Genomic DNA, 25,414 nt, shown 5'->3' with positions numbered 1-25,414 from the left:
GGTTCGCTTGATCTCTTCTTCAATGGTCAAAACGTGATTATCACATCAATTTATCTTGTTTTTTTTAAATGATTGTGATTTTTGGTATTTTTTAATGTCATAATTTCTAAAATGTAAAATAATTGATGGCCTTGTCTATTTTACTGTATCTTGCAAAAATCAGTGTTTAAATAATAATTTATACCGACTTCATCCTCTTTCAACATGTTCAAAGGTTAGGTATTACGTCATTCAGGGTCCAAGTTGATTTGGCCCAAGTCTCACCAGCCCAGTAATACAATAATGAATCAATATAGAAGAATCGGCTTGTACAGTTGTGTATGCAGAGACATATATCACATGTATATAGTACTATACTATACTAGAACACACCCACAACAATGAAGTACCTATGCTTTATTTTTAGCCTGGATTTTTAGTATTCATATTTTCATGTGTTAAAGTCATGCTGATTAAAAGGATCACTAAAGAGTCTGTTTTCAGAGTTGTCCTGGATACAGGTGTGTCATAACTGAGGATATATACATTGTATATATATTTGTTTTTTCACAAAACAAGAAATCAGCACAGGCAAAGATCTGCAGTTCGACTGCCAGGTGCTGATAAATCTCAAAGATATTCATGTAGCTCCTAAATATCCAATCATTGATGTTGATATGACATAGACATTTTTATAGAAAAGTTATATGTGCAGATTTAACCCTATTATTTTATAAGTGAATGGTTGTTTAATAAGTGCAAGAGAATGAGATGTACTTTTAAAATTTGCTCTGGCTGTTGAACCTTGCTTTTCATCAGACATTTCTCTCATCTTTGTTGACATTTCTTTTGTCTCATTGACATCAAGTGTCTTTTGTCTCTTGTGTTGTTCTTCGCACACTTCGCCTGTGTGCTTTCTCTTCTTTGGACTTTGCTCTATTTTGGAGGTATCGTCTAAAATTGTATCGTCCAGTTTTGGAACATTTAATAAATTTTATTTTTCAGCTGATTACAGAACCCAACAACTGCATGCATATAGCTTTAATAGCGAATCAAAGTTCTCGTTAAAGTTCCAAATTTAATAAGCCAATAGAAAAGCTTGTCTGTTTCTACTTTCGGTTTATTAAGGAAAATGGCGGATGAAGGTAATGCATGCACTCTAAACTAGAGCTGGAATATTAAAAAAAAGCGATGCAGCATTAAAGAGATTGCCAGAAATTTTATGACATGATACTCTGAAAATTTCCTATGACAAGAATAACATTAGGCCCATTTAAACAAAAAAACAACAAATTGTAGTAAAAACCTGGTCGAAATAATTTATGAGATTTTAAAATATATATTACAAACTATTGATAAATATAGATTCTTACATTGGGTCCAGTTGATTATCGGATTTTATCCAATCGAGATAGATAAATTATCGAATTTTAAAGTCCTATCCTTGGCTCATGAATTATCGTCGATGATTGCAAGTTCGTGACATTTGGGGATTTCCACTTTATTCGTGACGTCATTCAAACGTATTTATCATCGGCAACATGCTACCTCAAAAAACTTCACTGAATATTTTTCATTGCATTTTCACTAATATCGGCTTGAAAAAGAGAAGTTGTGTATGTTCTAGCATATTTTTTGTTTAAACGTCTATTTCCACTACTACTGTTTTATTCCTCTCTTAGAATTTCGTTGAATTCTTGGGAAAAATCCTTTCAGTAATGTTATTGACATCTCAACAATGAGTCATCATCAATTTTTAGGTTATGTGGCCTCTTATTCCTTTTTTAAGGCCAAGAGTATTATTTTTTAAAGTCTGTATGTGAGTGGATTTTTGTAAGATCAGAAAATGATTTAATATATTTTGATGAAAACAAAACCTGCCGAATATAGGCTCGTAAATGTAATTTAATCCTACAGTACAAATTTCGTGAATAATTTTTAGAAATTTGGGAGTATTTCCTCCGGCTTCCGCGTAAATCGCTACCTTTTGTTTATTGTATTAGCGACATCTCTCCCAGTCAGGTGTGATGCGGTGTCACACCAGGTAATTAATTGCCCTAATACTTCTGATCTATACCGGCATGCGATAGTCAAGGTATGTGAGATTACTTATGTAATTAAACAATTGTATTTCCTGTCTATTGATAATCAGGTTATATTTCTGATTGCTTGAAACAAATAAAAGATTTAAAAGTAAAAAAGTTGTTGTTAATTCTTTCAATTACACTGTGCATTTAAAAATAGTTTTATTAAAAAAAAACTATATTTGATTTTTACCTCGTTTTTTTTCTGGTCAGTAAATTAATATTTAATTTACAAAAGAGATATACTTGTGTAAAAATAAACGGATAAATGTGGGCAGTTTAAAGGAAAATAGCATGTCTCAAAGTTTTGTATACAAGTAAAAAAGAAAATATTATTCACTATTCGTTATGCTAATAAGTCCACGCCAATTTCATTTTACGATTACATAATTGCTTGAAACAAATTAAAGATTTAAAAGCAGAATGCTGTTGTTAATTCTTTCAATTGCATTAAAGTTTTATAACAAAAATATACTTGATTTTGACCTTGTTTAAGTTCATCGGTAAATTATTTTATTTTCGAAAAGAGACATACTTGCGTAAAAATAAACGGAAACTAACGCTGAATATAAAAGTGAGCAGTTTAAAGAAAATTACGTTTCTCAAAATTTGTATATGCAAGTAAAAAAGAAAATACTATTCACCATTCGTTATGCTTGATAAGTCTACGGCATTACTTTAGGATAAATAATTACATTTCGGCTACAACAGGAATACTTCTATAGCTGCATCAACTCGTCGTTGCATAATATTCATTTACGCACAATGAATGTAAACTTGTGTGTTGTATAAAGGACTGATTTTAAAAATTTTTAAAAGAAATTAATTACCGTGGGAAGACGATACACATCTCAGTGATCAACAGTCCGTGGTTGAACTTTGAACTTGACTTCGCTCACAATATTGAATGCTAAAAACAGTGACATCAATTTTGTCCACGAGATTTTTATTTGGCGGGAAATATTATCACGTAACAGTAAACTCAGGTGACCTTTCTGGATGACCCTGGGAAAATTCATTCGGGGTTTAAATTTGCTTTGGAATGATTGACATTTGTATGCCTTAAGATTGAGGCTCTAGAAGGTCCTTTTACAATTGATTAACCGGAATCTAAAATATAATCCTTTTCTGAATAAACGAACACCAGCCTTTTAATTTTATGTTTCTCAGTCAACACAGGACATAAACCTGGACATTATTTATTCGTCCATGGTCAACAATATACATAAATGGTAGATGAAAACAGGATGCATGTCGTTCAGTTCCTGTTGGGCGTTGGTAGAGATCCTCTGTGAAAATGTGTAGATCGTTAAAATCCGATCCACATTTTTTTCACATATTTCTTTCTTGTAGAACACGATATAATTTCATTTAAATATTCTATAGTATTAATTGTTGAAATACTTCTTTTTTTTATTTCGCTAAGGACTTTTAACGAGCAGTAAAATACAGATTGCGCCCATCCAATTTTATTTTAAATAATAAAGGATCAATAACAGATCATAACAGAGATAAACAACACATGATTTTTTTTTCTTCATATAATTAAATTAGGTTGTGATTATTGTGTTGTGTCTGGGCGGGGAATGTCTCTCAGTGTTGTGTTTTTATGAATATAGGGCACATTGCATACAAAACGTTTTCCCTTCGTTCAACAGAATTGTCACTTTACAGTTTCTTTTCTGAGTTCAAATATTTCAAGTCGGTAATCTACCGAGGTAGTGAAACATAATATTTTACTTTGCAAAATAAATTGAAAGTAACAGAGTTCACTTGTTGATCCGATAAATTAACTCTTGGGTTTAGATTGGACAAATGACCGTAAAAACATCATTTTGTTTTAAGCCAGTTGATATTTATATATTGAACAATTAATGAACCGGATATTGCTCACTGAGTAGGTCATAAAAGATTCTAATTGTAGTAAAATCGTCTTTGTTGAAAAAACAAAAATTATGACCTGACCGGACTATAATAAAAATACAAAATAAGTGTTTTATTCGTATTTTTATACGTTTGTACGTTTTATTTCAAATGACAATGACATGGGGCAAATACATACAAGAATAATGTCACGCGTCAGTAATTTTCAGTACATCTGATGGGCAATAAACCAATTAACAGCCACACGGTGTTGGGAGAGAATCTTTGGAGGAAATTGGGAGTATAATCCGTGATTCGCGGTGTGACACCGCTACACTCCGATATCCATGATAAGGGTTCGTGATTACAAACTCTCTGTGCGTAGTGTATGCCATTGAATGCAAATTGATTGAAAAAATACTTTGATGCATTAATGACATTGTGACATCGTTATAGTTATCTTAAACGTGGTTAAAGTGTTTAATCTGGACTTTCCAATTAACCATTGAAGTCACGTGTAAAAATTAGAATAATCTTTGTAGGGAGAATAAAAAGTTAGTATGTCCAAATTTCTCCTTTTTTTTCGAGATATTCGTTTGTTATTTGATCTCAAATTTATTCTGTAATGTTCAAATACGTAATACAATAGGCCTGACCTATATAGTGTTGCACATGCGCAAAAGCCACTGTCAAAGACAAAGGTCACGAACTTACAAGCATGTCTACTTATTTTACGGAATCGGGTCACAATACGAAACATAGAAAGATTGACCATGTTTCTGAAGCTAATCATCAATAAAATGTATCAGACTATTTGCAAATAAGTAAAGAATATTTACATCCACAGTGGATAATATTTGCTCAAAGGTTGAGATTTTTTTCTTCCGTTTCGAGTTAGGGTAACGAACTTCCAATCATCGAGGATACATACTACTTTCGAAATTTGCACATTTGTCATTTCATTGACGCTGTAGACCAAATTATAGTTATCTTCTGTTTGATAAATTTCAAAATCTAAGATGTAGTAAGACAACAACAGCTACCTTAAGTTTATTTCTTTTGATTTTAATTTGCCCCAAACCCCCTCCCCAAAAATAATACCTTAAAAATATGAGGCAGGCATTACCTGTGAAAGGGGACGAACTCTGTATGAATTATTTTTTGTAATTCAAACATATTTTAACTTCAAAATCTGTTAAAAAAGAAACGGAAATACCGTAACGTTTCTGATTTCTGTTCTGTTGTTAGGGATTTTAGTTGTTACGTTATTTATGTTATGACGTCATATTCAATGTAAACAAAGAAACGCTATCATCAGGTAACGGTTTTTCATATCAAGCCATTCAAGGAATTATTAAAAAATGAAATTGGTATTGCGTTCCTTCCTATATTTTACTAGACTGATAAATATTTATTTTACTCAAAGACTCATGCAAACGAGACCGGAAAAAGGAAGTAGATTTCTGCGCAAATGCGGGATAACAAAAAAATCTGAAAATAAAAAAGTTAAAGATTTTGAGTTCATTAGTAGAATAAAATTTTGGGAAGTTTTCCCGATTTGTTTTTTTTTTTTTTTTAAATTTTATTGATTTTTCTACCGTATTAAAAAAAAAGATGCCTGAAATATGCAAAAATGCACCCTGGGCAGAACGCTGCATACTGTATAAATGTAAATATTACATTACCAGCAATCCTCCTATTTCATGTATTTTACAGTGATTCACTCTACACCAACAAGAGTGAATTTTAACTAAAGCACCTTGTACATAGTATTTTCCCAAAAATATGTTTGGTATAGTGAAAGTTCAGACACCAGTAGACCAAATACCACCAATTAATTTAACACACAATATTCTTTATTTTAGAATTAGAACTTGACTCAGAAGGAGACAGTTGTACTGGTCTTGGAGGAAGGAGTGTGAAGAAAAATATAGCAATAAAACTAAAGCAGCCATCAAGACCAAGAGGTCGTCCCAGGAAAACATCAGCACCACCTAAACAGAAAAAGGTCCAAGTTGTGGAAGAAAAAGAAGAATTTGGTGGGTATTTCATTTTACCACATTACACAGCACAATACTGTCCTTGAATAAAGTTGACACCTGGAAGTTGTCACCAACCTCCATTTAGAAAAACCCTGAGAAAACACTCTAGCACAGTGATAGCAATTAAAATTTGTTCTTCATATTCTTATACAGTTCCAAAGAAATCTGTGTAAGGAATTTAGTGTTTATTGACCAAAGCTACCAAAAATTCCTTTCAACGTAAAATAGTATCCAATAAATATCAGGGAAAACAATTAGAATTATTAAAAGACTCCATATTCTGCTTGCCTAATCAGTTGAAATCCATAGAATTGTTCAACATGTTCACATATAATAATAATGATTTATTTATTTAAAGAGGGTAACACAGTAAGCTATAACACTTATCTTCCCTGAGGCCCTCAATATAACATGTCAAAGCCTTTGAAAATTTTGTGAAAATAACTGTTATACAGCCTTTTTTTATACGCCCGTTTACGGGACGTATTATGGTATACCGTTGACCGTCCGTCCGTCTGTCCGTCCGTCCGTCGTCAACATGTCGGACATTAATTCAAAAACGCTTTACCCAGAATGCATGAAACTTTGGTTAATTGTTTATATCTATTGACGTGAGCTCCCTTTCGTTTTTTATAAATTTCGGATTTACCGTTTGCGAGTTTTGGGGTTTTATTCATTAAAAAAGGGGGGATTTTCCAGTTTTCAGACAATAACTCAAAAACAATTTCAACAATTTGCAAGAAACTTTGATGAATTGTTTATTTCTATCGACATGAGCTCCCTTTTGATTTGTATAAATTTTAGACTATATGTTTCCGATTTATGGGGTTTTATTCATTACAAAAAGGGGGATTTTCCAGTTTTCGGAAAATAACTCAAAAATGCTTTCAGCATTTTTTATGAAACTTTGGTCAATTGTTTATATCTATTTTTGTAAGCTCCCTTTTGATTTTTATAAATTTTCGAATTTAGGCTTCTGAGTTATAAGATTTCATTTGTTTATAGTCTGACAACAGATTTACTAAGCATTGTGCAACAGCACAGTGTATTGCACAACAGCAAGAAATCTTTAATTGAATATAAATTCAATTCATATAACCAATTTCAAGTTCTTTGACTACATTTATTCAAAAACCTATAATATGTCAAATATTTAATTACAATCCAAATTCAGACCTGTATCAAGCTTGAATATTGTGTCCATTTTTGCCCCAACTGTTCAGGGTTGGACCTCTGTGGGCGTATCCAGCTGCGCTCAGCGAAGCAGTTTATTCTAAATGCCTTCACCTATTGAGATGGATTTTAGTATGTGAGTCTACTATGACAAGTTACAGATTGAGTTTACGTTTGGTTCAGCTCCACTGATTTTTGCCAAAAAAATGGGCTTTGTACTTTGAAAATTTCATGAAAGTAACAGTTAAACAGACTTTTTTTTATAAATGCCTTCACATATTGAGCTGATTTTTATTTTATGAGTCTACTATGAAGAGTTGCAGATCAAGTCTACGTTTGGTTCTGATCTGCTGATTTTTGCCAAAATTTCTGGCTTTGAACTTTGAAAATTTCCACTCCTATAAATGGCTTCAAGGTTTTTTTTTTGATCAGGGCTATACATGTCGTTCTGACACATCTAGTTTAGGGTTATTATACTTACATGGTCTGAATATTATATAAACCTTTTTTATATTGTATATGAACAACTTGTACTACATTGTACATTAAACAGATTCACCTGAATTGTTTAAACTGTTTAAAATTAAGTATTTATGTAAAATATTTTGTATAGATAAATACTATATATTTATGTTTATGAAGATAAGAGCAGACATATCCTCTAATTTTAAGCCACAGACCAACACATATGGAATCACAACACTAGAATAATGTACATATCATTGTTATTTCAGGAGAAGATGACCTAATAGAACCTCCAATATTTAAACAAGGACCAGGAGAACCATTGCACCAGAATGGTCATCTGAAGTGGAATAGCAAAGTAATTTTACCTGACCATAAAATTATTATTTTTTAAAAGGAAAATGGGATTCATGTTATTATATGTATGAGGAGACATAGAGAATACTTGAATTAGGGAAGTCATGAAATTAAACTTTTTAGAAATCAGTGTCATTTCAAAATTATCTGTTCATAGAATTGCAGAAAACAAAATATTTAGTTCTTTGCAATATTTATTTTTATATGACCGCAAATTTATTTGCATTTGTATTATGTTATGGTGTTGTCTGCTACTGCATCTGAAGACATTTTGGTTCGCAGACAATAACTTGAGTATAGTTCATTGATTTCTATGAAAGGAGTAGGCCCGGTAAGACCCCATTTTGGCCCCAAAATATAGCATTTTTACAAATTTGTTGAAGTTTAAGCTTTTAGCTATTTATTGGAAAGCATAATACATGCGTTACATAAATATTGGTTGTTTTTGACAATACAATGCACATGCATCAGGTACTAGCATCATTAATTCATGCAAAATTATTAAAATCTTCACAATTTTAACATTTGTGCTACTTTTTAGAGGTTTTTGTCTAAATTGAAAATGGCCGCACTTGTGTTCAGTCTTGATATTTAGATATATGTTGTATTTGATGATATAACATCACATATATAAAGGTTGAGACTGAACACAAATGCGGCCACTTTCATTATAGAGAAAAAACTTCTGAAAAGTGACGTTTTATGGCATAATTGATAGATTTTCATACTTAAGCTTGAATTTCAGCGTCTTTAATGACCATATCAGTTAAAAATCTTTTACAAAAAAATTAATGAATCGACTGAAGTAGACACTTAAGTGTTTAAAAAATATCAAAAATTTTCCCCCAAAATTGTACCGATTGAACGCTTGGTTTTACTTCTTTAGCTTGCTCTTACCTGACTTGGTACCATGATGTCCAAGGTAACCAGTCGACAAATTATATAATCCCGAGTCAAAAGTAGGTAATATGAAAATAGTCTATTGGTAACAGCATAGTGTATTGCACAAAAGCAAAAAATTTAATATAAATTCAAATCATATAACCAATTCTAAGTTCTTTAACTACAGTTATTCTGTGTCAGAAACCTATTAAGTGTCAAATATTTAATTACAATCCAAATTCAGACCTGTATCAAGCGCGAATAGTGTGTCCATTTTTGCCCCAACTGGCCAGGGTTGGACCTCTGCGGTTGTATCCAGCTGCGCCAGGCGAAGCAATTTATTCTAGTTTCAGGACAATAACTTGTGTAGAAGTATTTTGTTTGCTCTGAAATTGTACCACAAGGTTCAATACCACAAGTAGAAGGTTGGGATTCATTTTGGGGGTAATTGCCTAAACTGTTCAGGAATTAGGGGCCAAAAAGGTGCCAAAACAAGCATTTTTTTAGTTTTCAGACAATAACTTGTGTTCGGATGTCTCTTAAATTGTACCACATTTTACAAAAAGAAAATTTCTTCAAATATTATTAATTTTTTTGGAGAAGGGGGGTTAAAAAAACTATTTTGGGGGGGTCAATTTTTTTCCCTCAAGATTTGAGAAATTAAAAAGAAAATTTCTTCAAATATTATTTTTTTTTGGAGGGGAGGGGGTAAAAAAAAATTTTTTTTTTGGGGGAGGTCAATTTTTTTTCCTCAAGATTTAAGAAATTATCAATTTTCCAAAGAAACAAATTGGGGGTCACAATTTATTTTGCTAATTCTTTGTATATAGTCTGAAAACAGATTTACTAGGTATTGCACAACAGCAAGAAATCTTCAACTGAATATAAATTCAAATCATATAACCAATTTTCAAGTTATTTGACTACATTTATTCTGTGTCAGAAACCTATAATGTGTAAAATATTTAATTACAATCCAAATTCAGACCTTATCAAGCTTGAATATTGTGTCCATTTTTGCCCTTACTGTTCAGGGTTGGACATCTGAGGTCGTATCCAGCTGCGCTCGGCGAAGCAGTTTATTCATTCTAGTCTTTTGTCTCTCTTTTCTGTGCTAATTTGATAAATAGTATTATCATGATTATGTAGATGAATGATTTAATATAAAAATATGAAGATGTGGTATGATTGCCAATGAAACAACTCTCCACCAGAGACCAAATGACTTAGAAATTAACAACTATAGTTCATCGTACGGCCTTTATGTTCCTTTAATTTTTTGTTCACAAGAACTTAAAATTATCTATTGGATATAATGATATGGTTGAATTTGTTTTTTCAGGTAAACCTGATTGGAGAAAAAGTAGTGGATCCATTGATTCACTGCTGTGAACTTTGTCATGTCCCAATACTTTTGTATGGAAGGATGGTAAGGTATTTTTTTAATTTAGTAACTGATTAGGGCTAGTTTTAATAGAAACCAACCACTAAAATTAATAGTTATATATTTCCACTATTTGTCAGGTCAGAGTTATTCCCAGTTTAGATACTATTCATCATAATTATGACACTTCAGTGTAGTGATAATTGGTTTATGATAATGATGAAGATTTGAAAACTTTAAGAATTGTTGGGGTTTCTGTAATAGTACATGAATTAGGGAATTGACAAAAATACAGGACAGTATAACAGACAACATCAACCACCAACATCTGGCTCCTCTGAAAAAACAAACAACAAACAAGACATGGTCCAGAGAGCCTGACTTGGTACAGGCATAAAATGTGGTGGTGTTAAACCAGTTTTATCTGTCCACAACCCCTGCCCCCTTTTGCCTATCAAGACCATATGTTGCAAAACAAAAACACTCAATAAAAAACCTGCACTGTGCACCTAACATGTAACAGGTTTCATAAGTCCCATTATAAAGTTTAATTGGAATTGGCAGTATATGTAAGAGGCCAGAAAGTATTTAAAATAGTCAGACCATTGGGAAAAAAAACAGTTTTATAGAATTACTTTCAATTAGTCAGTCACACTTTGCTATTGATTGATTTTAGAAATTTACTTAAAGAATAATTTGTTCAGTGTTTTAGTTCTATTAACATTATTATAGGTAGGATGATAAATATGGATACCGTCATCATTTTAAAAGATGTTTTGAGAAGCATTATATTTACAGATAAGATGTCAATACCAACTGTAAATTTCTTAAAACGTCACAAGTATGTATTCTGTCTAGATAAACATTTGTAAGAATAATTTGTTTTATAAATCCATACAAGCAGGTTTTCTGCATAGATTGTGGTAGAAAAGCAGATAAATGTTTTTTAGAATGATCTGTTTTGTAGATTCCATGCAAGCATGTATTCTGTCTAGATTGTGCACGAAAAACTGATAAGATGTGTAGCAGGTGAGTAAAGTTAATCTGTTTTAATCAAACCATTTGATAATCCACTTTTTTTTGCAAATGCAAACTACATCAATTTTTGAAGCTGTATGATGTTATAATTTATATCAAAGGTTAATATCAGCAACGTCTGGAACATGTTTGAAAACTGTGTGCTGATCAAGATTATTTACCATAATTATGTCTCTTTTAAATGTATTGTATATTGATCATTGCACTCTCACACCTTCATTTCTTGTAGGATTTTTATGGAAATTGTATCAAAGGTTTATACCAGGAAGGTCTTGGAGGAGTTCAAAAACCAATAAACTATTTTTACAGGAGTTTTGCCTCTTTGAAATAGAAATTATAAAGAAAATAACATTTTTAGTGATCTCATGCTACATTTCTAGTTTTTGTAGGATATTTATTGAAAGTTTAAAAAACGCCAATTAACCTTTTTTTGAGTTATTACCATTGGACACATAAAAATGTGCATTGTCAGGGAGCGTTGAAACGCTTTTGTTAAAAACATGGAATAGGTGTGAATGTGATATTTCTGAACTCCAATAACATACAAAAAATCTACCAAGTTTACTGTTAGTATTAAAGATTTACAAATTTAAGACATGCTTTGGAATTCAATGTTTAACAAACAAAAATTGAACAAAATTTCAGGGAAAAATTGTTCTAACATGTTAATAGAGTTATAACAAAAATACTAAACTCCAAAGCAATTAAGATTGCAAATCAAGCATATCAACCAGATACTTGTATCTCCTGTATCTGAGACTATATTTCAAATTAAGGGTCTATTTAAGGATTTTTAAGACAAGAATGCTTAATCATACACACCTTTGGTCTCCTTCACTTTTCCCTTAGGTGTCCCTGAAGTTTAACTACATTGGTCATTGTCATAAGTTCTCTGTATTAAAATGCCAAAATGAACTTGAGCAGGTAAAACAGGTGAAAAAAATAAACATTTTTTTTTATGGCCACTCCGTGGCGGAGGGGGCATTAAGTTTTACCCTTGTCCGTCTGTAAGTACGTCTGTCCTTCCTCCTAAAGTTGATTTCCATTCTCTAACTTTAGTTTGCCTCAACCAAATGTTATGAAACTTATACACAATGCTTATTACCACAAAACACAGATCAAGTTTGAATTTTGGTGGCGTTACTTTAACCATTTTAGAGTCACTTTTAACGTTCTTCGGTTTTGTCCCTTTATAACTTTATATGATATACAAGCGGGGGCATCATCTGTGTGCTATGGACACATTCCCCATTTATCTGAATTATGACTGATTGAATTCTTTTAAAATAGGTGAACATTTGTATAGAAAGCACATAAAATCAGAGAAAAATGTTCTTAAATTTGTCTTAAAAGCATCAAATCTCCAATTTAAAATTCATAAATTTTTCTATAAAAAAACCATGTGTTGTTGGTACATAAATTTCCAATTTAATGATGTAAAATAATTATAGGGTCACTGACTTTGTTTTAGCGGTAAACATCATTCAAAGTGGTGTCATAGGTGAAAAAAGACCATAAAACGTTGAAATAAACCGTAACATCATAGATTATTAGGCCGTAAAACATTGATTTTTGACGTTTTTCACTACCAACTAGGAAACAGATTGGTTGATACATCAAAAACAAATGCATTATTTTTATGACGGTGGGGACATTAAGTGTTACCCTTGTCCATACGTCCGTGGGTATGTCCCAAAATTGGTTTCCGTTCTCTAACTTTTGGCTGCCTCAACCAAATGTCATGAAACTTGTACTCAATGCTTATTACCACAAAACACAGATCAAGATAAAATTTGGGTGGCATCACTTTTATGCCCCTTTATAACATTATATGTAAGTGGGGACATCATCTGTGTCCCATAGCCACATTCTCCATTTATTTTAATTAGGCCCCCGCCATCGGCAATGGGGGCATTAAGTGTTACCCTTGTCCGTCTATCTTTCCATCTGTCCGTCCCATTTAGTTTGCCTCATGCAAATTGTATGAAACTCATACACAATGCTGAGAACCACAACATGCAGACAGAGTTCAAATTCTGGTTGTGAGTCATTTACCGTTCAAGAGTTATGGCCTTTTTTAACTTTGGAAAATTGCAAAGCTTGAGCAGGGGCATTCGTGTCCTCAGACACATTCTTCTTTTATTTAAAATATCCCATTGTATAATGTTTTGTTTATACCCATAAGCATTTCTCAGGTTAAAAAGGGATTTTTGAAATGTTAAGTTTAACCTTTGAACAAGTCTTTATACAGTGAGATATTTAAATAAATTAAAATAAACCATATTAAGCATTCATAAAAAATGGATACACAATTTTTGGAATGCTTCAAGTTTTAACCCTTGTGTTTTCCTGTAGCCCAGATTTTGTCTAAAAACATGTGATCACTCTCCTTAAAATAAAGGCATCAAATTTTGTTAGCTTTTGAAAATTAGAGGTTTTTCATGAAAAACCTCATGTTTAGAGAGAATTCTGCTATTGAGGCTAATTCACATGCAATTTTTTTTAGGTTATTTCCCCCATGCAAATTAATGTGTGATCTCAGGTAAACCAGTTAAAATGTGTGTCTAACTCAAAAGTAATGTTTATTACCTTGGTAACAGTTACTAAATATGTGATTCGACAATGTATTTGCACATCGAAATGAAACAAGTGTTCCCAGGTTATTCAGGTACAGTCACACTGACAGAAAAATCAAATAAAGAGTTGAGCTGAAAAATGTAAATATACTATTAGGCAAAAGATGCTGAATTATTAACAAATGTTTTAAATTGCTTCATTAATTACAGATGTGATGAACCAGTCCAAAGAATTGAACAGTCAGCCTTAGGGACTGTGTATGTCTGTAGTTATGGAGGAGCCAAACATGGAGCAGCAGGATGTCGTAGAACTTACCTATCACAGCGAGACTTACAGGCTCATGTAAACCATCGTCATTTGAAGGAAGCTGCAGAAAATGCAAAATCATCTACACCTAAAGAATCTGTGAAATCATCAGTTAAAACTTCATCTCAGCATGAAATGTATTCATCAGTCAGAAATGATGGAGATGCTAGCTCTAGACCCCCTCTTCAAGGAGAGTCATACCCACGTAGGTCCGAGGAAGTTAGAGGCCAGAGCCAGCCCCTAGTAGTACCTACACATCTCCCTCCTCCTACTCTGCCACAAACAATGGGAGGTATCCATCAACCTCCTCTAATTTCACAGCCTTTACAACAGCCACCTACACAATCACAGATCGAAGGTTATCAGGCTAATATAGCAATGATGCAACAAGGACGAAGTAACCTAATTTCTATACCTATACATGAGGACACAGACTATAGAAGGCAGAACTATCTGAATGCACCAATGGGCATGCCAGCTGTGACATTTCAAACATCATTGCCACCTCCTGGCATGCCACCACCAATGTTTTCCCAGTCAACTGCCATGCATCAAGGACCTCCTTGCTCATACACTGCTCCTCCGTTAAATCTTGGGCCATTATCAAGATTTTCATCCCCTCCAACCATAATGACAACATCTGGACTTAATCTATCTATGTCGCAGCCACCACCAATTATGCATCCTGGTGGTCCACCGCCACAACATATATCAATGGCAGGAAGTGCTGCTCCTCCCCAAAGATTTTCATCTCCTCATGGACATTTTGATGATAGTACTTCAAAGCCTCAGTTTGGACAGCAATCTGGGCATGGTACACGAGGACCATGGCCTGGACCACCACCTCAGTCGCAAGGTGCTGGACCATTAGGTCCTCAACAACAAAGACCACAGTCTGATTCTTACAGATACTTTTAAGATGTTAGTTTGTGAAGTATTTTTTGTTTATATATATTTGTTTTTTGTATATCTGTTCTTCAGTATAAAAATGTTCAAAAAGTACCAAAAGATTGGAAATTACAGCTTATTTATCATTTTAAATGAACGAAAAGTTTAGTGAAATCATTGATTTGTTTTAAGTATAGTCTCAATTATTAACAAATTTACTTTAAGAACGAGGAAGTTCTTTCTGTTCAACAACATGAGTTTAATTTGACATGTTCTTTCTGTTCAGCAACATCAGTGTAATTTGATGTGTTCTTTCTATTCTACAACATGATGTGATTAAACTTGCTCTTTCTGTTTAGCAAAATGAGTGTACCATCAACAACATGAATGTTATTTGACGTTTTGTTTATGTTCAGCTGCATGAGTGCAATTTGACATGTCCTTTCTGTTCAGCAACTTGAGTGTAATTTGACATGTTCTTTCTGTTTGTTCAGCTACATGAGTGTAATTTGACATGTCCTTTCTGATCTGCAACAAGGATATTATTTTACATAAGCTTTCTGTTCAGCAACATGAGCTTAATTTGACATGACCTTTCTTTTCAGCAACAAGAATGTTGTTTTACATGACTTATTTCTGTTCATTAGCATGAGTGTAATTTGGTATGTCTTTTCTGTTCAACAACATGAGTTTAATTTGACGTGTCCTCTCAGTTAAGCAAAATGAGAATTGTTTATAATAGTACAGGGCATTATGTTATCTGGTCTGTGTGTCAATCTTTATTCCCTCTATCTGTTAGTCAATCCAACTAGTTTTTAGTTAAAGTAGTTTATTATCAAATTTTGGTCACATCAACTTTAAACTTAGTACAGGTGTTTATTATGATGTAAACTCTTCAACAAATATATCAAAATAGGGTTTTGATCAAGATATTGTAGTTCACTGACCATGGACATGCGATAGTGGGAGCAGAGCAATGGTGTACTATGGATATATATTCTTGTTTTACTAAGTCTTATCAGTTAAACAAAATGAGAATGATTTGACATGTCCTTTAAAGTCTGAAAAAAAGATTCACTGTATCTAAAAAAAATTATTACATGTTAGAAAATTTGAAACATATTGTTAAACTTTATTTGTATAATCTCCCAGGATGAATTCTTATAAAACCCACATATTTATCAGCTGTTGCATTAAGGATTTTGATAAAATGTTGAGTTGTTTGGTGTGAGCAAATTTAAGATCTGTTGGGCATTCATCTTGGTTTGACTTTACTTTGAATTTATATTATACCCTTACAAGTCTGGAATTTTTGTCAATGTTTTGGGTAGGGTTATACTTTGCACGATGTTGCTTTTTTTTTTATTGAATGACTAAATTTTGGAAAATTGAACATTCTTTTGATATTAAATATAAATGATATAACTTGCTTTAACCTTTTTTGTAATAAAATGCTCTAATTTTAGAATTTTCAATGGCCCTTTAGATTTAAATATTGAAGGATACTGGGGATACCTCAATGAGACAGTAACTCAATGCCACAACTAACACCTCAATGAGACTGTTACTCCATGCCACAACAAACAAACACCTCAATGAGACAGTAACTAAATGCCACAACAAACAAACACCTGAATGAGACCGTAACTAAATGCCACAACAAACAAACACCTGAATGAGACTGTCACTAAATGCCACAACAAACAAACACCTGAATGAGACAGTAACTAAATGCCACAACAAACAAACACCTGAATGAGACAGTAACTAAATGCCACAACAAAACAAACACCTCAATGAGACAGTAACTAAATGCCACAACAATCAAACACCTCAATGAGACAGTAACTAAATGCCACAACAAAACAAACAACTCAATGAGACAGTAACTAAATGCCACAACAAACACCTCAATGAGACCGTAACTAAATGCTACAACAAAACAAACACCTCAATGAGACAGTAACTAAATGCCACAACAAACAAACACCTCAATGAGACTAACTAAATGCCACAGCAAACAAACACCTGAATGAGACAGTAACTCAATGCCACAACAAACACCTCAATGAGACAGTAACTAAATGCCACAACAAAACAAACACCTCGATGAGACAGTAACTAAATGCCACAACAATCAAACACCTCAATGAGACAGTAACTAAATGCCACAACAAAACAAACAACTCAATGAGACAGTAACTAAATGCCACAACAAAACAAACAACTCAATGAGACAGTAACTAAATGCCACAACAAACACCTCAATGAGACCGTAACTAAATGCTACAACAAAACAAACACCTGAATGAGACGGTAACTAAATGCCACATCAAAACAAACACCTCAATGAGACAGTAAATGCCACATCAAAACAAACACCTCAATGAGACAGTAAATGCCACAACATACAAACACCTCAATGAGACAGTAACTAAATGCCACAACAAAACAAACACCTCAATGAGACAGTAACTAAATGCCACAACAAATAAAACACCCCAATGAGACATTAACTAAATGCCACAACAAAAAAACACCTCAATGGGACAGTAACTTAATGCCACAACCAACAAACAAACACCTCAATGAGAGAGTAACTAAATGACACAACAAACACCTCAATGAGAAAGTAACTGAATGCCACAACAAACAAACATCTCAATGAGAGAGTAACTAAATGACACAACAAACACCTCAATGAGAAAGTAACTGAATGCCACAACAAACAAACACCTCAATGAGAGAGTAACTCAAAGACAACAAACACCTCAATGAGAAAGTAACTGCATGCCACAACAAACAAACACCTCAATGAGACTGTTACTCAATGCCACAAGAAACAAATACCTCAATGCCACAACAAACAAAGCCAAAACATATCTTAAGATCAACATACAATCTTCACCATTAGGCAAGTGTCTATACAATGTGTCAAGCTTGCAATTGCAGGGAGTCTTAAAGTTGCAAATAAATTTTACAGAGATTATTATCAAAACCGAATATTCTAAATAGCAAAAAACGATAATTATAATTGACAACCACTGACAATGCTGCCATCTTGGGACAGGTATATTAAAATTTGACAGGGATAAATTATTTTTTTATTTTTATCTCAAATGTTCCCCAAATTATCTTGATCATTGAAATGGAGCTGTTTCTTTTGGATTGTCTTTTGTTTTGTTTTCAAGTACATTTTATAACTCACCTTGTGGTATTTGTGTTTGCTCATACGTTAAAAAAAGATGAATGCTGAGTAATATCTTGAAGTTGGATTAGTGACATCTACTAGTCTGCTATTTGATCATGCCTTAATGTAATAAGAATTGCCATCTTTAACTGGTGTTATATATGGTGATATAATTACCGGTAAAAGGAGATGTTGGATATATGTCAATGAAACAGGAACCTAACATCAAAAATAACCGAAATATTTCTGGAGGGCAACAAATAAGTCAAACAATAGACTGGTGTCTAATTAATAGGTCAAGCTTTTAATCCCCTAGTCTTAAAAAGTGAATGAATTTAACAGGAACAAATCAAGATCTGCCATCATCATTGAAATTCAAATCAAAGTTGAATTTGGTTTCCAGTAGAGGTCAAAGTTTACATTGAAACCATTTGGGTACTTCATTTGTTATTTTCGAAAATGGATGCAGTGAAAACAACCCATGCAGAAACACAGTTATGAGGCAAGATGTTTTTTTAATATATGTATATTTACTGAATACTCTATGAAGGTCTGTTACAAGTGTTGTTACTTCCAAATTCAAAAAGCCGCCATCAGGGTTATAGTTTACAATGAAGTGCTATGAGAAGGAGAAATTAAGTTTTGATTTCTTTTTAAGAACAGATGAAGGAAACTAAATCAAACTATGGAAAAATATGGGCAAGAAGGTATTTACCATATGTTATTACTTTGGTTGTTATGAAAATCCTATATTTCATATACGTTCAAGTGAGTGACCCCAAAGCTTGACTGAGGTGTAGAAATATGGTCATCCCTGGAATTCTGGCATTAAAACCTATCATAAAAAGAAATGTTTGTTTGGCTGTGCGGGATGTATTAATATGCACATCCAGTCAGAATGTAGATGTTATATTCAGTGCCTTGTGTATGATAGCTCTCTGTCAAATGGTCTTAGAGGAGTTGCATTCACTAGGTGACACTATTACAATACTTCAAACTTTTACATGATTGATCATAAGAGTCAGTTCATTATATTGTGGTTCATCAACAAACATGTTTTAACAATTTTAGCATTTTTGTTTATTTTGTGAAAACTATTATTAAAAGGCAGAAACTGTTTACAGAATAAATAAAAAGCAATACAAGATTTAAAAAAATACCTAAATTACTGAAACCATGAACTGACTTCTTATAGGATAAATTGTACTAACAAACATTCAAAAGTTGCCAACTATCCAAACTAATTCATCTCTTCAATTCTCCAATAAGATTAATAAGTGAATTAAAATTATTTTTTTTAATAAATTTGTAGTATTTACAATGTATAACAAGCAAAATTATTATTAATTCATGACATATGAATATCATATTAATAATTGTAAAATAAATACATTTCATTTTTGAAATCATGTATTACAAATTGACATGGGTAAATAGTATATAGATCAGAAAAGAATAATACAGTTACCCATTAATCTCTAATTTTATGTAAAATACATTGAATTAAATGTCTCTGGTAAAATATACATTAAACAACATTTGACATAGTCATGAAAATTGGTTCTTTCTTAAAATTCTTAAATATGCGTAGAAAAACTAAACAAAACAAATCAATCCTACATAATTTTATGGCTGTTATATGGAAAATTACTTACATTAGAATTAACCGAATAACGTTTTAAAAGTTAATGAAATCGCCTCCTGGTTATCTAACTTTTTGTTTTGTTTAAAGGACATAGAATGCACATCCCATCAAGTAACCAAAATTCACAGATGAAGATTATACATCACACAAAAATTAAACCTAAAAAAACAGGAAGTTGTATATGATGTCATGCAAGTATACACACACTCAATTTTTGGCCTAGATGCTGACCTTGCCAAATGTGCATACAGATGAAATTAATGCATATTTAATAGGAACAAAATTATCATAATAAACAAATTTCAAAATTTTAAATCCAATGCACCGTTACATTGTAATAACAATAAATCTCTGTGTGCAAGCATATGTTTAATTTACTACCCTAAACCTACACTACAAAATAAAAGCATGTATAACTTCCTGGAATATAAACATAGAATGTATTTATCACTACTATGTCTTGGAAGATAAGCATGGAATGACACCTTTAATGTGGAATGTTAGAACCTGAAATAAAAAGAAAAACATATTTACTTATCAAACAACAGAATGTCACTGTTTATATCCTTAAGATATATTTTCCTTCGAAATTCAGAGAAAAATTGATTGTTAATGGCAATTTCACCACTAAAATGTCTGAAAGTTTATGTGTTTGCTATTAGAAATTGTTGTGTGTTTTTTGTTATTATCTCCCTTGGTCAAAGGTCTTGTAGGCTATTGCCATCATTTAGAATTAATGTCAAAAAGTCCACTTAACATACTTTTGAAGTGGTTTTCTTTTTTGATATGAATGCATTCCATTTGAGTAGTTTTACTGCATTTGGATGGTTGGTTGAAAATAACATATAAATCTCATGTTTAATATTTCCAGATTGTTTTTTTTAGCAGAATTATTCATTAAATACCCTTTTTGTGCATTGCCAATAGTATCAAGAGAAATATGACTCACATCCCAATACCAACCTGACAAATGAACTTCCAGTAACATTATTGGTAATGATAATAAAATGCTCCGCTGGGCGCAGCTTGATACGACCGCAGAGGTCGAACCCTGAACAGTTGGGGCAAGTATATATATGGACACAACATTCAAGCTTGATACAGCACTGAATTTGGATTGTGATTAAATATTTGACACAGCACAGGTTTCTGACACAGAATGAATGTGGTCTAATGTTGTGCCACGATTATTTACAGTATTCTTTTAATAATAACCTTCATTCATTGCTTTTCATTTGTATTTCCCGGTGTATATTTTCCGCGAAACTAGGTCATACATATTTTCACTTTTGTACACTTGCTTGTTATGCGGAATGATTTTCTATAGTTACAACATAATTACCTTATTCAGAAGTTATTAATGCATCCTATTTTATCCATAGTTATCCTTTTATAATGTTAGAATTATCCAAAATCATACTTGTCAAGTTAAAGGCATTTTGGTTTACTTTCACAATTGTGTACAAGCGTACTATTTTTAGGTGTATTGACTAACTTGATCTTTCAAACGTTTAGAGAAAAGTATAGTCAGTTTCAAATTATAGCCGCTGGCGAACAGCTGAGTTTCAGACAGTGACCCAGAATTATTTATTCAGGTATTTTGGCACACACTGCAATTCTATTTAATTGATTTATTAATAACTATTGTTAATGATATTAGCTTTTAATAAAGCTGCTTTTATTTATTTAAACAAATCTTATTTCTTGATTATCCAAAGTTTGGACTTCAAAACAGTTTTATTACTTTGACTTTAATTGATATTTGTATAATATCTGCCAAACCATTTACAATAACGGTTGGCGCTTCAATTGGTGGCAGCGGTAAAAACATCATTTAAAAAAAAAAAAAAAAAAGGAAGGAAAAAAGTAATACATAAAAAAAAAAAAACAACATACAAATCAGCTTATATTGAAACTCAAAGTGTGGTTTACATATAAAATTATTGAACACCAAGAGTTATTGAAATTCAAGGTGTATTTTTCCATATAAAATATTGAACACCAAGAATTATTGAAATTCAAGGTGCATTTTTCCATATAAATTATTGAACACCAAGAGTTATTGAAATTCAAGGTGTATTTTTCCATATAAAATATTGAACAACAAGAGTTATTGAAATTCAAGGTGTATTTTTCCATATAAAATATTGAACAAGAATTATTGAAATTCAAGGTGTATTTTTCCATATAAATTATTGAACACCAAGAGTTATTGAAATTCAAGGTGTATTTTTTCCTTATAAACTATTGAGCACCAAGAGTTATTGAAATTCAAGGTGTATTTTTTCCTTATAAATTATTGAGCACCAAGAGTTATTGAAATTCAAGGTGTATTTTTCAATATAAATTATTGAACACCAAGAGTTATTGAAATTCAAGGTGTATTTTTTCCTTATAAATTATTGAGCACCAAGAGTTATTGAAATTCAAGGTGTATTTTTTCCTTATAAACTATAGAACACCAAGAGTTATTGAAACTCAAGGTGTATAATTCCATATAAAATAATTGAACACTAAGAGTTACTGAAACACAAAGTGTATTTTTCTAAAAATATTTTAATAACATTAAAGGTAACTGAAATTAAGTATTAATTCAGTCTGGTATATTAAATATGAATTTAAGACACAGACAATTACCACTTCCAATGTTTTTAAATAATAGAGGGGGAGGGTTCCCAAGAGCTCCCTTATATAGTGTTAATTCCAATTTTTCTGACTTAACAAGAGAAAATGAGACACAATTTGTTTCAAATAGTGGGTTATCAAATATGCCAAGTTTACATGGTTCTTCAAGTCAACTTACCTTGCCTGCTTTAACCAGTAATAATTCATTAAATGAACCGGGGGTGTCAATGATAAGAGACAGTGCACAGAGCATTAATGTTCCTGTACAGAGTGCACTGAGCACAACTGTACAACATCAGAGTGCACCAAGCACATATATTCAAACTCAAGGTGCACCTAGCACATGTATTTCATCACAAAGTGCATTGAGCACTGGTCATTATACCCAAAGTGCACTGAGCACTGGTCATTATATCCAAAGTGCACTGAGTACTGGTCCTTATACCCAAAGTGCACTGAACACTGGTCCATATACACAAAGTGCACTGAGCACTGGTCCATATAACCAAAGTGCACAGAGCATTGGTTCATATACCCAAAGTGCAACAAGCACATTTGTTCAAAACAGTAGCGCTTCAAACACTTATGCAAAAGTACAAGGTGTACCAAGTACATGGTCCTTTTCCACGGGAGGAATAAGCACATCTTATGCATCTAATCCATTTCATGATCAGACAAAGACGGCTAATATACCACAAATTACATCATTCAGTGACACCAGTTTCAACAGACCAATCAGCCATAATAACGGTGATGACCAACAAGAAGTATTTAAATTGAGAGAGAAAATAAGGGAAATTGAAAATGAAAGAGATTATTACAGACAGCAGAATAACCAACCAGATAATACAAGACAGCAAAATTTTCAATCAGGAAATACAAGACAGCAGAATATCCAACCAGATAATGCAAGACAGCAAAATTTTCAAATTGAAAATGAAAGAGATTATTACAGACAGCAGAATAACCAACCAGATAATATAAGACAGCAAAATTTTCAACCAAATTATACTAGACAGCAAAACAACCAAATGAGATACAGAACAGACTCCACATCTAGCATGCAAGATAGTTATCACTCAAGACTACAATGGAAGAAGTGACTGGAGTACATTTCAGATGCAATTTGAAATAATTGCTGAAAGAAATAATTGGGACCCAAGACGTCAAGCTGAGGAAATATTACTGGTGCTTAAAGATGAAGCTGCAAAATTTGCATCAGAGCTACCGTATGAAACAAGGAGCTCGTTTAGACTTTTATCCAAAGATATGGAAAGAAGATTTGGAGATAACAACCTGCCTGAAACCTACAGAAAAGAGTTGCAATTTACCAGAAAAAATTACAAGGAGTCAGTAAATGAATATGCTGCTCGCATTCAGACAATGGTCAGGAAGGCATATCCAGGCATGGATAATCAACTTTTCAACAATATTTCAATTGAACATATGTTAAATGGATTAAATGATCAAAGTATTGCCTATGATGTATTGACAAAAAGACCTAAAACTATGGAGGAAACAATCAATCTTGTAGCATGGCATACTACATGCAAAAATGGATTGAGAAGCAAAACTCAAATAAGGCAAATTGAAATTGAAGAAGAAACGTCTTTTGATGCTGATCAGTCTGATGACATAGAAGTGAGACGAGTTGGAGGTAAACGATTTGTAACAGAGGAGCGTCTTAATCAGTTTGGTAGAGAGATGAAAGAAAGTATCACGACTGAAGTAACCAAGTCTATTGAGAACATAATGAACACAAGACTACCAACATCAAATACATACCAGCCTAAGAAGAATTTTAACAGTCAAAATTCAAGATGGCATAACAAGGACAAAAACCAGAAGCAAAACAACACAAGATGCTATGCATGTAATGAAGAAGGACATTATGCAAGGTCATGTCCTAACCAGAAACAGACACAAGGACAGGTTTCAGACGGAAATCCGTTAAACTAAAACGGGCTGAGACTAATGGCCAAGTGTCAGCCCGCAATTGCAAAATTAAAACAGACTTAGTAGATATAAACCAGACAAATGAGGATCAAGTAGATAGAAACATTGAATGTGTGTTTCTTGGTATGGGGATTGAAAATCAAATGGTGAACTCTGCCAGTAAGAAAGAAAATACAGATTTTGTTGCTGAGCCTATACCGGAGGACCAAGGTCTCTCTTTAAATGGTGATAGTGGTCAGGATACAGGTGCTGAAAAGGACGTGATATTTAACAATAAAGAGGAAATTGTAATTGATCGCGTAACAGCAGCCAGTATTAAGGTACCAATGGAAGTCAGTAATCAAAAAATAAAAGCTGTAATTGATACTGGAGCAGAAGTTACTGTTTTAAATGAAGACATATTTTTCCACCTTCCAAAAACAAGCAGATCAAAGTTGAAACCAGCACTGAAAAAACTAGTTGTTGCCGAAGCAGGGAAGCAATTGGGAACAAAAGGTATAGCAGCAGTGACGTTAACACTTGGAGACTCAAAGTTTGTCTGGGATGTATATGTAGCAACAATTGGTGATGATTTGTTGCTAGGCTGTGATGTCCTTGATGAAATGGATATAACAGTAAACTCTAGAAAAGGAATTCAACTGAATGGAAAATGGATTGAGTGTGAAGTTAACCGCAAGTCAGACATGATAGCAAGAGTGGTTTTAACTGAAAATGTAACCGTTCCAGCCAATTCTGAGATGATATTATTTGGTGGGAGTGATAATACTGATGCTATAGATACCAGATATACCATGCTTCAACCAGTGGTTGAGGATAATCGGAAAATTATGGTTGCACAAATCCTTGTTGACCCTTTTGAAAAAATCATCCCCGTTAGACTGGTCAATATGGAGGACCACCCTGTACAGTTGAAAAGAAATTATTTAATAGGAGAGTTACATCCAGTTACAAATATTACAC

General features: G+C 32.7%; 2 protein-coding genes and 2 long non-coding RNA genes across 8 annotated transcripts in view; 2 read left to right on the top strand and 2 right to left on the bottom strand.

The window, feature by feature from the left end:
• The window catches only part of LOC127710253 (ubiquitin carboxyl-terminal hydrolase 19-like), a 58,519-nt gene extending 57,507 nt beyond the window's left edge, over nucleotides 1–1,012 (bottom strand). The window contains exon 1 of the mRNA XM_052216031.1: nucleotides 757–1,012. Coding sequence (XP_052071991.1) covers nucleotides 757–823 — 67 coding nt within the window. The 5' untranslated portion in view covers nucleotides 824–1,012. The remainder of the gene's footprint in view (nucleotides 1–756) is intronic.
• Nucleotides 1,013–1,091: 79 nt separating this feature from the next.
• On the top strand, nucleotides 1,092–16,467 carry LOC127710507 (E3 ubiquitin-protein ligase Hakai-like). The gene is made up of 6 exons (XM_052216431.1): nucleotides 1,092–1,124; nucleotides 5,792–5,965; nucleotides 7,876–7,964; nucleotides 10,188–10,274; nucleotides 11,197–11,258; nucleotides 14,054–16,467. Exons 1-6 carry the CDS (start codon nucleotides 1,112–1,114, stop codon nucleotides 15,066–15,068), a joined length of 1,440 nt encoding a protein of 479 aa, XP_052072391.1. The 5' UTR covers nucleotides 1,092–1,111; the 3' UTR covers nucleotides 15,069–16,467.
• Nucleotides 16,468–16,658: 191 nt separating this feature from the next.
• Nucleotides 16,659–20,378, bottom strand: LOC127710865 (uncharacterized). Of its 5 annotated transcripts, XR_007986377.1 has the most exons (4): nucleotides 17,539–20,378; nucleotides 17,421–17,497; nucleotides 17,184–17,383; nucleotides 16,659–17,143 (listed from the first exon to the last, which is right to left on the bottom strand). It is a non-coding gene; the product is annotated as an uncharacterized LOC127710865 (long non-coding RNA). The 5 variants fall into 5 exon arrangements; XR_007986371.1 differs by lacking the exon at nucleotides 17,539–20,378 and having other exon boundaries at nucleotides 17,421–17,528; XR_007986379.1 differs by lacking the exon at nucleotides 17,539–20,378 and having other exon boundaries at nucleotides 16,659–17,028; nucleotides 17,421–17,528.
• Nucleotides 20,379–20,398: 20 nt separating this feature from the next.
• On the top strand, nucleotides 20,399–22,448 carry LOC127710987 (uncharacterized). The gene is made up of 3 exons (XR_007986438.1): nucleotides 20,399–21,896; nucleotides 22,047–22,201; nucleotides 22,253–22,448. It is a non-coding gene; the product is annotated as an uncharacterized LOC127710987 (long non-coding RNA).
• The last annotated feature ends 2,966 nt before the right edge of the window (nucleotides 22,449–25,414 follow it).

This window comes from Mytilus californianus, unplaced genomic scaffold (assembly GCF_021869535.1).
Source record: "Mytilus californianus isolate M0D057914Y unplaced genomic scaffold, xbMytCali1.0.p SCAF_1, whole genome shotgun sequence".
Lineage (NCBI taxonomy): Eukaryota > Metazoa > Mollusca > Bivalvia > Mytilida > Mytilidae > Mytilus > Mytilus californianus.
Note: the sequence above shows the minus strand (reverse complement) of the source record. Positions and strands in the feature narration are given on the sequence as shown.

Coding starts and splice junctions, on each gene's coding strand:
- LOC127710507 (XM_052216431.1), top strand. Junction 5,966..7,875: donor GGAAGAAAAAGAAGAATTTG/GTGGGTATTTCA, acceptor TTGTTATTTCAG/GAGAAGATGACCTAATAGAA. Junction 10,275..11,196: donor TACTTTTGTATGGAAGGATG/GTAAGGTATTTT, acceptor TCTGTTTTGTAG/ATTCCATGCAAGCATGTATT.